This window comes from Dromiciops gliroides, chromosome 5 (assembly GCF_019393635.1).
Source record: "Dromiciops gliroides isolate mDroGli1 chromosome 5, mDroGli1.pri, whole genome shotgun sequence".
In the NCBI taxonomy this organism is placed as follows: domain Eukaryota; kingdom Metazoa; phylum Chordata; class Mammalia; order Microbiotheria; family Microbiotheriidae; genus Dromiciops; species Dromiciops gliroides.
Window position 1 is genome coordinate 36,663,475 of NC_057865.1, and position 17,851 is coordinate 36,681,325.

The 17,851-nt window shown below is 38.6% G+C and overlaps 1 protein-coding gene across 2 annotated transcripts in view; it reads right to left on the reverse strand.

Annotated features, from left to right (window-relative positions):
• The window catches only part of PLCL2 (phospholipase C like 2), a 235,879-nt gene that overhangs the window by 11,625 nt on the left and 206,403 nt on the right, over positions 1 to 17,851 (reverse strand). For both annotated transcript variants that reach the window (XM_043966908.1, XM_043966910.1), the window contains exon 6: positions 10,918 to 11,027. In XM_043966908.1, the coding sequence (XP_043822843.1) occupies positions 10,918 to 11,027 (110 nt within the window). The remainder of the gene's footprint in view (positions 1 to 10,917; positions 11,028 to 17,851) is intronic.

Genomic DNA, 17,851 nt, shown 5'->3' on the forward strand with positions numbered 1-17,851 from the left:
ATGGTAAGCTGCCTGAAGCCAGGAATCTAGTTTTCCACTTCTTCATAGTACAAAACACAGTTCTGGGCCCACAATGACTTCTTCTTTCTTTTTTTTTTTTTTTTTGGTGGGGCAATGAGGGTTAAGTGACTTGCCCAGGGTCACATAGCTAGTAAGTGTCAAGTGTCTGAGGTCAGATTTGAACTCAAGTCCTCCTGAATCCAGTGCTGGTGCTTTATCCCCTGGTATGTTGGGTGGAGCCTGCTGTGAAAGAGATCTATTAAGAGATTAATGTTGGGGGCAGCTAGGAGGCACAGTGGATAAAGCACTGGCCCTGGATTCAGGAGGACATAAGGTCAAATCTGGCTTTAGACACTTGACACTTACTAGCTGTGTGACCCCGGGCAAGTCACTTAACCCCCATTGGCCTGCAAAAAAAAAAGAGAGAGAGATGAATGTCCACACAGGATGGGAAGGTATGGTTGTGATGATAATGGCGGTGATGATGGTGGTGATTTTGTGCCTGTGGTGCTGTCTCCACATTATAATTCCAATTTTACTAATAGAGCAGGACACTTATTTAGAGCAAAGATTTGTAAACTGCCTCCTTCTCACCACAGACATTTTATTTGAAGATAGTTTCTGCCACAGCACACTCATACTTGTCACATTGATCCCACTAGATTACAAGCTCTTGGAAGGCAGGACTTTTGTCCTTTTCATTTTGTATTCTCAGTGCCTAACATGGTAGAGACTTTGTGAAGGTTTGTTGGGCTCCATGAGATGAATGAGGGGACTCAGAACCATTTAGCTCTTTTAGTAGTCTGTGGGTGCCCTCTGCACCCCTCCAGGGTTTGGTGACTACTTGTCATAAAATGATTCTTACTTGGGTATGGATGGGACTAGATGACTTCTGACGTCTATTCTAACCATGAGATTCTATGATTCTATGTCTGGGGGCTCCTCTTTAACCACAAGCAGACTCAATGTCTAGCCTGCCAAAACCCCACATGGCCCCGTAATTGGGAAACAGACAACTCGACAGGCAGAAACCACGGCCTGCTCACAAGTTACATGTGAAGCACATGGTCCAGTGAGGTCATTAGACAATGACACCAGGGTTGGTTATGCATTGCTTTCAGTGAAAGGTGATTCAAATAGAAACTCAACACCCAGAATCATGTTCTGATGTCACTAAAAAGGAAAGCACACAGGAGACCTTTCTTGGACTGCTAAAAATTGGGGAAAAATGGGTGTCTATCAATTGGGGAACAGCTGAACAAATTGTGGTAAATGAATGTAATAGGACATTACTGGACTGTAGGGAATGGGAATATGGGAATTCAGAGAATCATCAGAAGACTTGTGTGAACTGATAGAAGGTGAAGTAAGCTGAACCAACAAAACAAAGACTATTATATTCTTCCAAAAGTGCGCAATAAGACAGATATTACAAAGTATAAGTTGCTTTTAAAAAGTCATTTCTGGGGGCAGCTAGATGGTGCAGTGGATAAAGTACCGACCCTGGATTTAGGAGTACCAGAGTTCAAATCTGGCCTCAGACACTTGACACTTACTAGCTGTGTGACCCTGGGCAAGTCACTTAACCCTCACTGCCCCACCAAAAAAAAAAAAAAAAGAAAAAGAAAAAAAAGAAAAAGTCATTTCCATTAAGTTTTAATGCCCGGATACCAGTTGATCTCTTAAAATACCCATCTGCCACTTTAAGCTCTATGCAACTTTCTGGGAGGAGACCAGAATTATTGCTTTTTTCCTCTGGTTCCATTTTACTTCCATTTTCTCTCTTTCCTTTGGCATATTTTAGGAACTGTGCATTTATTAAGTGCAAATGACATTTTCATATCATTAGAGGAAGATCCCATGATATGAAGGAACTATTTAATGTGTTTCATGGTATAACCATCCAGCTCAATGGCATCAGGTAATTAATGAGATTTTATGGTTTGACTCTTTCATTTGGAAGCCATACTTAGTTCTCAGAGAAGTAATAATGGATTTAAGGCTAGACAAAATAATAGCTTTATGCTGTCTCTGTGAAAAATACCACATTCCATATCAATTGTTCTTGCCATTTTATTGCATGGATGAGGTTTTTTAAAAAAGAGAACAGTGTTCCATGTGGACAATGAATTATGTAAAATGGCTAAGTGTATGTACTCATCACTCCCTTGGAATCCCATATATTAACATGTCAAATGTTCTTCATTTTTTAAAACCACTAAAACATCATGAAACTAATCACTCACAGATGACATTCTTACAGTATTTAAAAACCTATGCACCTGCTGTGTTTCTTAATTGGGAGCAGGAAGTAAGAAAAGACATTCCATGTTACAGAAGAATAAAACTCCATATTTTAGGCCAGTGATTCTTCCCCTGGGGGTCCATGAACTTGTTTCTTTAAAAAATATTTTAACAATTCTTCAATATAATGAATTGATTTCTTTTCTGATCCTATGTATTATATGTATTTCCATACAATATTTGGAGAAAGGATACATAGGTTTCACCAGATTGACAAGTCATGGTCAAGAACCTGTTCTCTGGGACAGCTAGGTGGCGCAGTGGATAAAGCACCAGCCCTGGATTCAGGAGGACTCCAGTTCAAATCCAGCCTCAGACACTTGACACTTACTAGCCGTGTGACCCTGGGCAAGTCACATAACCCTCATTGCCCAGAAAAAGAAGGAAAAAAAAGAACCTGTTCTCTGGACAGTTCATTGCTTTTACACCCCAAGAAGCACTAGTTACATATAATTTACTCCATTTCTGACCATCCCCAACATTTCAGCAATCAAGATGGTGAGCTTCTCTTTTAACCAATAAAACTCAAGAAGGCATGACTCACGTTTCCTTGCATGTGTGATCTCACCTATGTGGGTGTTCTCTAGGGTAGCAACCCCTTAAAGATCACCTGCCCTGGACAAGTTATCCTGTAAATAGCTTTATTGAGGGGATATTACCCAATACATGAGGGATATCTATCTTCATCTCTTGATATTGTCTAAATGCCAATGACCAGTTCTTTACTTGCCATACATTCCTCTGAGAGAGGTAACATGAGAGTGAACTGAGGGCTGAGGGATGGTAGAAAGACCTGCAGATTGAAATGATGCTGAGTCCAGAGGTGGAAAGCAATATGAGGAAAGGAAAGGATCAACTGTCACACATTACAGAGAGTTTACTGAGAATGAAGCTACCAGACTTGGGAAATGGGAGCCACTGGGAACTTCACTCAGTTTCAGTAGACTGGGTGGTAGAAGTCATAGATAAGGAAAGTAATATTTTTGTACATAATTAGGCCTCTTTGTAAAGGCAGCTGGTGGCTCAGTGGATAGAGCAACAGGACTGGAGTCAGGAAGACCTCAGTTCAAATCCAGCCTCAGAAACTTCCTAGCTGTGTGACCCTGGGCAAGTCACTTAACCTCTGATTGCCTGACAAAATGGGTCCACTGGAGAAGGAAATGGCAAACCAGTCCAGTATCTTTGCCAAGAAAACCCAAATAGGGTCATGAAGGGTCAGACATGACTGAAATGAATGAACAAATGTACTTTGTGTTTTTGAATGCTACCTCCCCTATTAGACTGTGAGTTCTGTGGGAGTAGGGATTTGCCTTTCTTTTTATGCTTGTTGACTTGATGACTAAGGGGCTAATTAATAATCGGCAGTAGCAAATATAATTTTTTTCTTTGTGGTCACTAAGACTTGAGTTCAAATCTTGCCTCTGAAATATAGTGATCGTGTGATAATGGGCCAGTCATTTAAACTCTCAGTTTAATCCAACTCCATAACACTATAAATTACAGATGAATTGCTTATTCGCATTGTTGAAGATTCTTTTACACTGGGAATTCCCTGTACTAATGAAATAACAGGTCAGGCCTAACCTGCCCACCCCTCCTTCACAGCAAAAGATTAATCACTCCTCTCCTAACATTCTTTCTTCTTCTTCTTCTTTTTTTTTTTTTGTGGGGCAATGAGGGTTAAGTGACTTGCCCAGGGTCACACAGCTAGTAAGTGTCAAGTGTCTGACTGAGGCCGGATTTGAACTCAGGTACTCCTGACTCCAGGGCTGGTGCTCTACCCACTGTGCCACCTATCTGCTCCCCTCATAACATTCTTTTTTTTTTTTTTTGCGGGGCAATGGGGGTTAAGTGACTTGCCCAAGGTCACACAGCTAGTAAGTGTCAAGTGTCAGAGGCCGGATTTGAACTCAGGAACTCCTGAATCCAGGGCCAGTGCTTTATCCACTGCGCCACCTAGCCGCCCCTCATAACATTCTTTATTCCATTTTGGGTCATTCTGCTTTGCCACTCATGACACAAAGCAGTATGATATAGGATTAGAAGTTGGGTATCGTATAAGTAGGATTTGTCTTTGTGGGATCAACAAAATATGGCAACTTTCAGTTCCGAACTTAGCTCTGCTATTAATTTAAAACCAACCATTTCAAGATTAGTTTCTTTTAGAAATCGGTATAGAACCCAGACCTTAGTGGTCATCCTTTCTTCCCAGAGAATATGTTAAGCAGGCCTAAACCAAGTTTTGGTCCTTGGAAGATGGTCCTCCAATTCCTACAGCTCACTGGTAATTTAAAACCAATTGATGACTCCTATATCTACAACATTTTTAGGGTCTGCAAAGAGCTTTCCTCACAATGGCCCCATGAAGTGGGTGATGAAAGTATGATTGTCCCTACTTTATGGAATAGTAAAACAGGGTGCAAAAAAGGTTACTGAGGGTCCCCCTAGGAAGCTACAAAGCCAGATTAGAAACAGAAGCCTTCTAACTCCAAACCTAAAGAGATCTTTGACTTACACTACGCCTCTAGAAGACCCATAATTCCCTCAATGTGTATACTTTCTTAACTAGCAGTCTTTATGAGTTGCTGTGGCCTTCAATATCCTCCGAGTCAGAGCTAATCTAAATGGTGGTAAATATTTTTTTTTGAACTAGACTTTAAATTATTTTCAGACGTGTATTTTCTCTGGCTTCTTGTCCTAGGCAACTCAGTGTCTTTAATTTGGTGGAGAAGGGTGGAAAGGGAGAAAGATGTATGGGGGATTGGATTATATAGATTGGCCTTCCAGTGCCACCATTCCCTTAACACACATACCCAAAAGGCTGACTATCCCACCTACCCCCTATCCCAAATGGACTCTCCCGAGGGAAGTGTCCAATGCTCTTTGTGAGCCTGTGGAAGCTATGTGTGTAAAGGGAGGTTACTTGTCTATTTTATGCCCTTCTTTCCTTTCATTTTCTTCACACAGAAAGATTTTCAAATTGCTCAAAACAAACAAACAAACAAACAAACAAACAAACCTCCACACACAACAGTGGTACAGCCAGAGATTTAAAGATGTGGAACCCGACACAAAAATAAGTTACATATAAATCATGTTGAGTCAGAAGAGGAAGTGAGCAGGAGAAACACATATTCCTTAGTTCTAATCTTGGGCTCTGATCAGTAAATAACACCACTTGGTGTAATGGACAAGGTATAATGACAGCCAGGAGACAAAAGCATTCGTTCCAGCTCTGTTACTAACTAAGCTGTGTGACCTTGGACAAATCACTCAACCTCTCTGAGATGCGGGTTTTCTTATCTGCAACATGACAGGATTAGACTAGATCATTTCTAGTGCCCCTTCTTGCTCCAAAGGTTTATGATTCTAATCATTTAATTACAGAATAAGTCTACTGTAGAGAACGGAATGGATTTCACAAACAGCTAGAAGAGGAATGACAGGTTCAGAAATGGCCACTTTTAAAGACTAGACTTTATAGAACATACCCCAGAGCTTCATTACCACTTGGCCCATCACTGCAAGAATTTGGATTTAACACAGGGCAACCCATATTTTCTCCAAAGCATCAACTAAAAGTGAAAAATGTGTACAAAAAAGTTTCCCTAAGTGGGAGGGGATGGTCTTACCTTACCGTCCACTCACCATTTTTATAAAACAATTCTTCTATGTATCTTTCCCCCAGACACATAGTTAAGGCAGCCAAACAAATTAGAATCCAAAAGAGAAAAGTCAGTTTACTAGCACAGATTAAGCACCTACTATGTGCCAGGTACAATGTAAGCTCTGGATTGGACTATAGACAAGAAGGCATTTTAATAAAAATGACAAGTATAACAAGACATAAGGGTAGGGGGCTCTTAAGCATTTAAAAATGGATTTTGGTAAAAAGAGAAAAGTAACGAACACATCCATTTTCAGGGTGGAAAATGTCCACCACCTTTAAAAAGATTGATGTTGGCTTGGAGGCTGTTCATTTGAGAAAAAAAAAAGAACTGGTGCTTTTATATGATTGAAGGCTTTATATTGTAATACATTCTTAAGCCTTGTACCTAGTGGGTACTTGATAAATATCTGTTGAATTCGATTGAATTAACTGTATCCTGTGGCTGCTGAAAAACCCATTTCACTTCAGTTCGTATTCATAGAAATATGATAACCACTTCACGGGATGTAGTAGCATTGCTGAACTTCACACTGGTCAGACTGCATGTGGGTGCTCGATTCTGGGCATATCCCATTTTAAGAAATATATTTACAGGGGGCAGCTGGGTGGTACAGTGGATAGAGCACTGGCTCTGGAGTCAGGAATACCCGAGTTAAAATTTGGCCTTAGACACTTGACACTTACTAGCTGTGTGACCCTGGGCAAATCACTTAACCCCAACTGCCTCACCAAAAAAAAGAAAAAAAGAAATATATTTACAAAAAGTGACTATTCAGAGGATGATGGCATTTGGAGAGGTCCCTTTAGCTCCCTGGGCTTCAGCTTCCCTACCTTTAAAATGGGGAAAGATCAACTAGATTGCATCTGGCTCTAAACCTATCTTTCTGTCATGTTCTGTAGAAAGAACTTCATATAAAAACATAGAAAAAGGAACTCGATGTTTATCTCGGAGAAGAGATGATTCAGGCAGATTTAACAGTTTCTTCAAATATCTGAAGGGCTATTTCATAGAAAGCATGGGAGCCTCATGCTCTATTGCTTCAGAGGCCAAGACTAGAACCTAGATACCCACAAAAATAAACAGTTCTGTGATCATCCAATGAATCTGGATGTCCCTTCCAAGCAGGCAGACCATAACCCATCCACTTCTGCTCATCTCGGGCAACCTTCGTTCATAGCATCCCATAGGAAGTCCAGACTAGGCCGATGGAGAGAAATGCTAAGGAGGCAGATTTCAGTTCAACCTAAAGTATGACCTTTCTAACTAGGGAAAGAATGATAGCACAGGCTTCATCATGAGGTAGTGACTTTTCACTGGAGACACTCAACCAGACTCTGTATGACCATATGTCAAGGATGCTTTGGGAGGAATTCTTATATCAGCTGGGAGATTGATCCAGATGAATTCTTGGGCCTCTTCTAGCATAAAGAGTATTATTCTTTTCTCTTTGAAAATAGCTAAACCTAGTGGATAAAGCACCAGCCCTGGATTCAGGAGGACCTGAGTTCAAATCTGGCCTCAGATACTTGACACTTACTAGCTATGTGACCCTGGGCAAGTCACTTAACCCTCATTGCCCGCCCAAAAAAAAAAAAAAAGAAAAAGAAAAAAGAAAATAGCTAAACCAGGTGGAATTTATATGCAGATATTTCTACAAGTTACAAAACCAAACAAGAAGAACATCTTTATGTGGATAACAATGAGCTGATTCTTAAAAATGGTAAATCAGAAAAGTCCCCCAGATCTAGGGAAGGAAAGCAAGTCTGACATAACCCTGCTTTATGTTGACATGAGAACAGGGACTGTTTTGCTTCTGTGGTCATTGTTGTTCCCTTTCTTTGTATCCTCAGTGCTCAGTACAAGGCCTGGCACATAGTAGGCCCTTAATAAATGCTTGTTAACTTGACTTGAAGGGCCTTGAGATGGTGCCATATGACAATCAGTAGAAGGAATTGGAAAAGGGCTCAATGAGGAAATGATAGGTCTTCCAACTAATAGCTATGACTGCTCTAAGGAGTAACATATTTGGGGAATCCATCCAAGAGGTTCACTCCCATGATTTGGGGTAGAGCTACTCAATATTTCAAGCTGTTAGGAAAATGCAACAGCCGTGGGACTGTGAGCCTTCAGAGCTATTCAGCTCAAACTCCTCATTTTAGGGATGAGGAAAGTGAGGCCCATAGCCGTTAAATGACTTGCCTTGGGTCAAGGTTTGAGCTCAGGTCTTCTTTACTCGAAATCCAGCATTCTATCCACTGTGCCACCAATCTCATGGACTGGTCAACAGTGTCAGATATCTCAGTTCCAAGAGGATGAGGCTGTTGGGTTGGGAGCATAGGTGTCTTTCATGACCTGTGCCCAAACAGTGTCCGTAGAGAGATGGTTGGAAGTCATATTGTAAGGAATTAGAAAAAGTGATTCTATAAAGTGGAAGTCGCAAGTAGAGATAATTTTTTGGAGAAGTTCAACAAGGGAAGAAAATGGAGGAAATCTCATTTCATTGATGAGGAAGCTAAGGATCACAGACATTAGTGACTTGCCCACAAAGTATTAAGTGGCAATTAATTAACTAAGTGTTTTAAGGGGGATTTGGACCCTGTAACCTGCTCTCTTTCTACCATATCACATAGCTTCACCGCGCTGGGGAGAGCAGGGGTTAGGAGAAGTTCTGTTTTTGTTTTCTTAAATATAAGGTCAGATTAAATCATGTTGGTAGAAAGAAGGTAAGAATCCCCTGGAGAGACAAAATTGAAGATGTAGAAGAAAGAGGAAATCCTTGAGAGGCAGCAAAGGATAGAGTCAAGGGCCCAGGCAGAAGGGTGTAGCTTTAGGAAGAAGAAAGGGATAACTGCCCTTCTGAGAGATGGGGAAACAGAAGGAAAGGGAGTATATAATACATGCTGTGGATCTCACGCAGTAAGACCAGGCTAGTTAGTGAATCGGTCAACAGTGAAACCAAAATTCATTTTCATTGTGAATTTTTGGGGCTGCTGTTTACTGAGCTGTAACTCATTGGACTTGAAACAGAAGATTTAGAGATAGAAGGAACATGTGGAAGAATGGGGGGGAAGGTATTAGGGGAAATTTGGAAAGTGATTCCATTGATTAAGTGAAAGGGGTTTGATATGGGAACAGGGAATTTAGCTCAGCTGGGAAGATGGACTTGGTGTGAAATCAAATAAGAAAACTATTCTGTGTCGTAGGGACAGGAGACTGAAGGAGTGAAGGGGTGGGAAGAGGAAATTATAAGCGGCAGCTGTGATAATGTCTTCACAGTCTGGGATTCAGCAGAGCAGAAAGCCATGAAGATCAAATGGCTGAGAGGAGCCGGGCATTTTAATTGGCCCAAGTCCTGAACAAAAACCACTCTGGTGTATTATTTGGGTTCACGAGGCATCAAGCTGCAAGTACAAACTTCTGAGACAAAACGAGAGAAAAGCTTTGGCTCACAAACCACATTCCTCCAAAATGTCAACACTACCACACAGGGCCAAGCGCTCCCAGGCTTGCCTCATTACCAATTGGGAGCTCTTTGGGGGAAGAGACCTGGACTTCAACAATTAAATGGAAGCTGGTGTAGGCTTTATGAAAGCAAAAACATCCTCTCAATTAGAGATTTGCAAAAATAGGATGTGTGGTGTTAAGAGCCTGTGGGGTCCCAGATTTAAGGCTGAAATTTGGGAGAGACCATGAGGCCCAACCTTTTCAGTTTTACAGATGGGGCAACTGAGACTCCTTGAGGTTAAGGGACCGACCTCTTTAGCATTATGACATAGCTAGAAAGAGACAGAATAGGGAATTGAACCAGAGTGACTCAAAAGTCATCATGCCTTCCATTGTACTACAACCCACCTATGTAAGGGATTCTTAACTTGGTTGGGGTTTGTAAGCTTGCTTTAAATAGATGTAGATGTAGATATAGATAACTATATTTCATTGTAAATGGTTTCCTTTGCAATTCTGCGCTTTATTTTATGCATTTAAAAACTTTCTTTTGGCAAAGGGTCCCTAGATATCAGACAGTAGTGAGGCAGGCAGGCAGGCAGGCAGCCGGGTGGTCAGTGTTGTGTCTAGCATTAGGAAAACCTGAGTTCAAATGTGGCTTTCAGGCACTTTTTACTGATTATGTAACTGTGGGCAAGTCACTTCACCTGTTTGCCTTAGTTTCCTTCAATTGTAAAATGAGAATAATGACAGCACCTACCTCCCAGGGTAGTAGTATGGGTCAAATGAGATCATATTTGTACAGCACTTAGCAGAGTTCTAGGCTTATATAAATGCCAGCTATTATTATTATTGTTGTTGTTGTTGTTATACTGTTAAAGGGGCTCACCACATGCACAAAAGTAAGAACCACTGCTCTGGTGCTCAAATTGATTGGAGATTTGGATCAGAGGATTTCTGATCAGGTCCAGGTTGGACTAGATTGCCCCATGCCCTTTCCAACTCTGAGATGTCCTGATTCTGGCACTCAAAGGATTCTTACTGCTGTGGAGAGGTTCCCAGGACCCCTTTCCTCATTTCCTTCCAATGAGGGGACTACTAAGGCAGTTGCTTCTACCTTTCATATCTATGCAACTACAGGTTGGGTTGATTGGGTTTTTTCAGTTGTAGTCTTTATTCTCTAATCAATAACTACCACCTCCTACCCAAACCACAGGGTTAATATTACTGTTAATATTAGTTAATAACTGTTAACATTAAAATATCCTAGGGAAAAAAGATGGCAGGGTGGTTATGAAGTCTACCCCACACCAACTAACCGGCCCAGGCTACCCTGATGGGCTAACCTACAGGGAAGAGGGTCCTTCATTCAGCTGGGGTACAGGCTCAAGTGGCCAGTGATGCCCAATACTGAGAATGAACAGAAGGAGTAAGACAAGTGCCCAGAAAACAGCAGGGAACAAGTCTGGGCACAGGAGCACATAAAAGCCAAGGTTACCTTGAGGATGGTGATGTTCCAGGTAAAGCTCTCCACTGCTTTCTGAAGTTTCCTCTCCTTCAAGCCTTCCTTTGCCCCAATGGTGTGCAAGTGTTCATGGAACTCCATGGCTGAAATGAAGAGAAGGAATGTGTGATTTCTGGATCTCATTGAGGCTTTCCCAAGGATGATAGTCGTTTTTATAACTACAGCTCAGACATAAAGATGGGGCTGCCCAGGGACTGTCGCTCTGGGCTCAAATAGAACCTTGAACCCTTTCAGTTCAAATCAATTTGCATCTATTAAGCATTGATTGCTCCTGGTGCCCAGGATAGAAGGGGGGAAAAGGGCCCCTACCTTCAAGGAGCTTACATTCTATTTAACACTGGTTTGATAAATCACTTCAAGTATATGTGCCTTAAGGCAATTCAATCAATCAACACTGATGAAGCATTTACTAGATCCAAGGGCCAGAGATAGAAAGAAAAAGCAGAACCATTGACAGGTCTTCAAGTTGCTCAGAGACTGAGGTCAAATTGGAAGGAAGGTCTTTCTGGCTCCAGGTCCACCATTTATCAGCATTGCCACCAACTGCCTGATAACATCTGCAACCGACAGTGGTTGTTGTGAAGATCAAATGAGGTGATGTATTGTAGAGCACCACACAAATCTCATCTCTTAATATTCGGTACTAGAACTTGTTAATCCAAAGGATCTAAGGTTAATTCCAAAAAAGGCTTTGGAAAAGGGCATTTAGGTTGGAATGAGGGTACAATGTTTCAAGGTGACGATTGTGCAGGCAAGCAGATTGATGAATTTGTCGGCTCACTGTTAAATATCAATAGCATTAATTTACAGCCATATCTACACACAGCTCTTTTGCACTGGAAATGTTGAAAACAATTCTTTCACAAAGATCCAAGCAAGCTTCCTTTAGTAACTACATCATCTGATTAACTCTCATTACCATGCACAAAAATTAATTTCTGACACAAAAGTTTAATTACCTTTAGAACATTAGGGGATTATTATTGATGTTGGAAATGATGCTACAGATAACAAGAAACCTACAAATCCTAAAATTCTTGAATAATTTATGGTTCTAAGCTTTGATATTCCTCTAGCTTAATCTTCTTTAAGTAATCATGCATTTCCTAAATTTTCCATTATTTTACCAGAGAATCATAACTATTTTAAGACAGTTACTCGGTGTCAGCAACAATGCCACTGAATTTCTCATTAATACTAACAGGGAGACCTTGTCAGGAACAAACTGCCTGTCTCTTAAACACTAGACCTTGGGCCATGCTCACCCATTAGAGCCATTCAACAGACCTGGCCTGGCATAATGTGCCAGGTGGATGTAGAGACAAATGGAAAGGAGTTCTACAGACAATGTTTCTCATCAGCTGCTGCCCATTGTAGAAGTTGTTAACCTGGCGTCACGTTGACCAGCATTGACAGGTTGTCTTATGCCAGAGATCTGACTGGCTGATCAAGTGTGCCGAGAGAAAATGCTGAAGGATGGGAACCTTGGATGATCCCATAGCCAGGATACTCATAGGAACTTCTACTAAAGGGAATTCTGTTCCTTTGTTAGTCAGGATCTCTTTTTCAAGTTACTCTTTGTATAAGTCTGAGTAACTCTCTCTGAGGGTCAATGCCTGTAGGGAATGCCACGAAGGAAGCATATCATTTTATTTAAATAAGAATCCCATTGCTTTTCTATGCTGACTTTATATACAATGTGCTAATCACTGATCAGATTATATTTCTGGTCCTACTTTCTTCACTCTATTCAGGTATTCCTATGTTTCCGTGAATGTCTACAGTCCTCATTTCTTTTCAGATGCTAATATTTTATTACTCTCCTCCCCCAACCCCGCCACCCCCCATTCCTTTATATTCTTGACCTTTTATTTTTCCAAATAAATTTTGTTCTCATTTTTTTGCTATAGTTGTAAATCTGTAAAACAATTTGGATAGTTTTATCATTTCTCCCATGTTAGGATGGCACATCTGTTGACTGTCTAGTCAACTCGGGTAAAACCAACAAACATAATTTACTTAAGCCCCCACTACATGCCAGGCACTGTGCTAAAAAAGAGTCCTAGTCTGCAGGCAAGCACACAGTTGAATGGGGGAAACAACATGCAAATTATATACAAATTAGATTCATCTAATTACTTGAGTCTTCTTTTATTTCTGGGAAAATTGTTTTATAGTTTTATTTACCTAAGTCTCATATGTGTCTTGATAAATTAATTTCCAGATATATAATGCATTGTGGTTATATTAAATGGAATTTTTCTTCCTATCTTTCTCCGGGGTTTTATTTTTAATATGCAGAAAGGTTGATGATTTTTGAAGATTTATTTTGTAGCATGCTCCCTTACTAAAGCTATTGCTTTGATTAATTTTTTCATTAATTATCTGGAGTTCTTAATGCACATCATTATATCGTTTACAGATAGAGATCATTTTTGCTTCCCTTTTGCCTACACTCATTCCTTCAATTTATTTTTCTGGTTTTATTGCTATACCTTGTATCTATAACACTTGTATCAAATATGGTTGCTACATCTTCTGTGGAGGTTAGTTTTTATATAAATAATCCTTGAAAATCCCTCAAATTATCTGTAGAGTACAATTATTTAAAAAATTGTAGCTGAAACATGGCTAATATGGAAATATGTTTTGCATGACTGCACATGTATAATCTAAATCAAAGTGCTTGCCTTCTGGGAAGAAGAGAGGGAATTTGGGGCTCAAAATTATTTTTTAAAAGGTTAAAATTGTTTTGACATGTAATTGAGAAAAAATAAAATATATTCTTAAACAAATTTTAAATTATAGCTGAAGAGGCATTGGGATTTTTTCAAATGAAGGTAGTCTGATCATTGAGTAGATGAAGCTGAGATTCTTACAATGGAAAACAATGTAAATTTGGTTTTTCACAACACCTGGCTAAGTTATTGATCATGAGATAGACTGATAGAACACTTATTAAATACTTACTACAAAGCAAGTAAGAGTTGAGGATACAAATACAGGCAAGGAGGACAATCCCTGCCCTCAAAGAGCTTACATTCTAATGGGGGAAGATGACACATAAAAGGGAGGTGGAAAGAGAGGATGTACCAGGACTTCTGCTCAAGTAGAAGGAAACAAAAAAAAGGTAAAAATGTAACTGGCAGGGAAAATGGTATATTTGCTGAAAATTATTCTTTTTTGTTTGTTTGTTTGTTTGTTTTGTGAGGCAATTGGGATTAAGTGACTTGCCCGGGGCCACACAGCTAGTAAGTATTAAGTGTCTGAGGCCGGATTTGAACTCAGGTCCTTCTGACTCCAGGGCCTGTGCTCTATCCACTGCACCATCTAGCTGCCCCAAAAATTATTCTTAAGAGAGGTTCATATACATGTGATAATAAAAGGTAATTTTTCACATAGATAAATGGTACCTACTGTAGAATGATTTTCATGCATCTAGTCATAAAGCTGTATCTTTAATTTTATTAACATGGTTAATTGTGGTTTTCCTAATTTTGAACTCTTTCATTCCTTGTATAAATCCACATGGTTTTAAGTGAACAAAATTTTGGACTATACTGCTTATAACCACTTTGCTCAGATTTTATCTAACATTTTTGCACAAATATTCATTTGCGGTATTGGTTTATAGTTTTATTCTGCTTTCTCTTTCCTTGGTTTGGCTATTAGGACTATCCCTGATTCACAGGTGGAGTTCAATAAGACTCTATCTTTTTGTAGTTTTGAAAATACTTTATATAGCATAAGAGTTATTTTTAAAGTGTTTGATATAATTTACCCAGAACACTTATCTGGACCTTCACCTTTGGGACTTCATTAATGGTGTTGTGATTGAAATTAAAATACACTGAGGCATAGAGTTCCAAGCACATTCAATTTATTGATAATTACTAACAAACAAGATCTCTTGACTCCTTAGCCAATCAAAAGACCACAAGGTGGGGCTTACTGACCCTCAGTTTTGGGAAGTTCAAGAGAACAAAGAACAGGGAACATAAAACAATATGAATTGGTTACAAAATCTGAAAGCATCATTGATGATGGAAAACAATATGATTGGATGGAAGTCAGGAATACAGGATTAGCAACAACCCCTTCTTTTCATCTTGTTGCTATGGAAAACTCACTGGTGGTGTCCACCTACATGGTTTGTTATAATCACAGCAATAAAAGTTCAGAATTTCTTAAAGGATAACCAGCATTGCAGAGATAACAGACTTCCTGAAGCCCACCTGCATCTTGAAAGGCTTGTTAATGAGATAATAGATCTCCCTTAATTGTTCATGGGCAGTAAGATATGTAGAGGCAATATATTTCTTTGAATTAAAGTGATTTATGGGACAACTTAGCTCAGAAAGGAAAGCTGAATTTAGAGACAAATGTGACAAAGAACATTTTTTGTACACCATATTAAGAATGATACAAAATAGAATCAATTACAAAATGGACTGATTTTCTTAATAGTTTCTTCAAGTTTTCTTTCTGACTTTGGATTATTTAGATTTTTTTTGTTTTGTTAATTTAGAGATTAAATATTTTCATAAATATTCCTTCATTTTGTCCTTTTGGCTTATCAGATGGTATAATAGTACTGATAATTTAAAATATTTGCTTTTCCATTTGCTATGACTTTCCTTCTCCCAATTAAAAAAAAATTAATAATATGGTTTTCCCCTCTAAACTAAATTAGTTAATTATTTATTTATATTATTTTTTGTTTTGTTTTGTTTTGCAGGGCAATGAGGGTTAAGTGACTTGCCCAGGGTCACACAGCTAGTAAGTGTCAAGTGTCTGAGGCTGGATTTGAACTCAGGTCCTCCTGAATCCAGGGCCAGTGCTTTACCCACTGCACCACCTACCTATCCCCTATTTATATTATATATATATTTTTTGCTTTTGTTTTTGTTTTTTGTTTTTGCAGGGCAATGGGGGTTAAGTGACTTGCCCAGGGTCACACAGCTAGTATGTGTCAAGTGTCTGAGGCCGGATTTGAACTTAGGTACGGTACTCCTGAATCCAGGGTCAGTGCTTTATCCACTGCGCCACCTAGCTGCCCCTATATTATTTTTAAAAAACATTTTGGTAATATGGTTTTCCCCTCTAAAATAAATTAGTTAATGATTTATTTATATTATTTTTTTTAAAAAAATCAGTACTTAGTTTTATCATCTTTTTAGTCAATCATTTTTTTCCATTTTTACCTCTAATTTTCAGAATCTCACCTTTTTGGGGGGGGGCAGGAGGGCTTTTTAGAGACTATATGTTTATTGAATTCTTTAGTTACATGCTCAATTTTTTGGTCTCTTTTACTTAATATGTTTACTGATATGTTTTCTCATAACAACTACTTGAAAGCATCCCACAGATTTAGGGTGTTTGCTTCATTGCTATAATTATCTTTGATATAATGATTTATTTTTTCCTTTGACTTCTTCTTTAACATACTCATTTTTTAAGATATTAGTCTCCATTTAAATCTGAATCCTCTACTCATATTTACCTAATTGACTATAATTTTGCGTTGTACTGTGCTCTATAAAGGATGTTTAACATTTTATCTTTCTGAATTTATAAGTTCTTTATGTTCTAGTATATGATTAATTTTCACAAAGATATTGAACAATGCTTTAAAAAGTCTAGCTAGTTTCATTTAATAAACCTGAGGTCCTGCCTATCTAGTCTTTCCAATATTCTGTTTGGATTCTTTTTTATTTTTCTGTTTGACTTTTCGAAGTTTAAAAGTAGAAAACTGAGGTTTCTTAGAATTTCTTATTGTGTAATTCTTGTAATTCAACTAGATTTTCCTCTAAGTACTTAGATGTTATGCTATTTTTCTCTTTTGAATATTTTTAATATTGCCTCACCTGATATCATAATTGTCCTTTTTTTTGGATTCAGTTGAAGAACATTCTTCTCTAATACCTCATTTAACTATGTATGGCTCTTTGTGCTTCAATTACATTTCTTGTATGTAGCAATTTGTTAAATTTTATTTTCTATTTAATTATTTTCTTTATATGTCATTATCCTACCATTTCCTATTTTATGGGTGAGTTCATACCATTTGCATTTAATATTTTGATTATTAAGTTTGGGGTTTTTTCCTTCAATAAATCCTGACACAATATTTCTTCTTTTTTCTCCTTTCCTTCTTTTAAGGGGCTCTGGGGAAGGGAGGGTGAGGGGTGGGGGGTGGAGGGAGAGAATGACATAAGAATTATGTATATACAATTTCTATTACTCTGAACAATTAAATCCCAGACCTCCTTTACCCTGCCTTTCCTTGCCAGATTCTGAAACACTGAGTCTTTCTCTTTTCTTTTAGAATCAGTTTTCTATAGCTGAAAGTGGTTTTATTTCAGATAATTCCCTCCCAGATCCCACCACTCCTTCCACATATTCTCCTCATTCTTATTCTAGTCCTTGGCTTAATTTGTTGAATTTCTGTGACCTTAATCTTTTAAAATCTTTGCTTGCCTCATATTACATTGTTTTCTTTCCTTTATCATTGTTTATGGATAGTTTTGAATAATTCTGATTGTAGTTTCTTGATGTATGATGTTTCTTCTTGGATGCTTGAAGGGGTGTGCAGGTAAGTATTTAACAACTAGCTGTCTGGGAAAAAATGTATACACCATATGCTTTTAAGTTTAATCTCAATTATCAACATTTTTCTATAACTTTCTTAAATCTAGACAAACAACAAAACAATAAATCAAATCCTTATTTGTAGTGTTTGCCAAATTCCAAGTTATAAAATTTCACACTGAAAATTTAACAACTGGCTCTTAGTGATCCATTTCACCTCTGATTTTTTCTTTGATCTGGAACATCTCAAGCTTAAAAATCATATTTATGGATAAATTAAAATGGAGAATTCTCTCTGGTAGTGCCCTGTGGATTC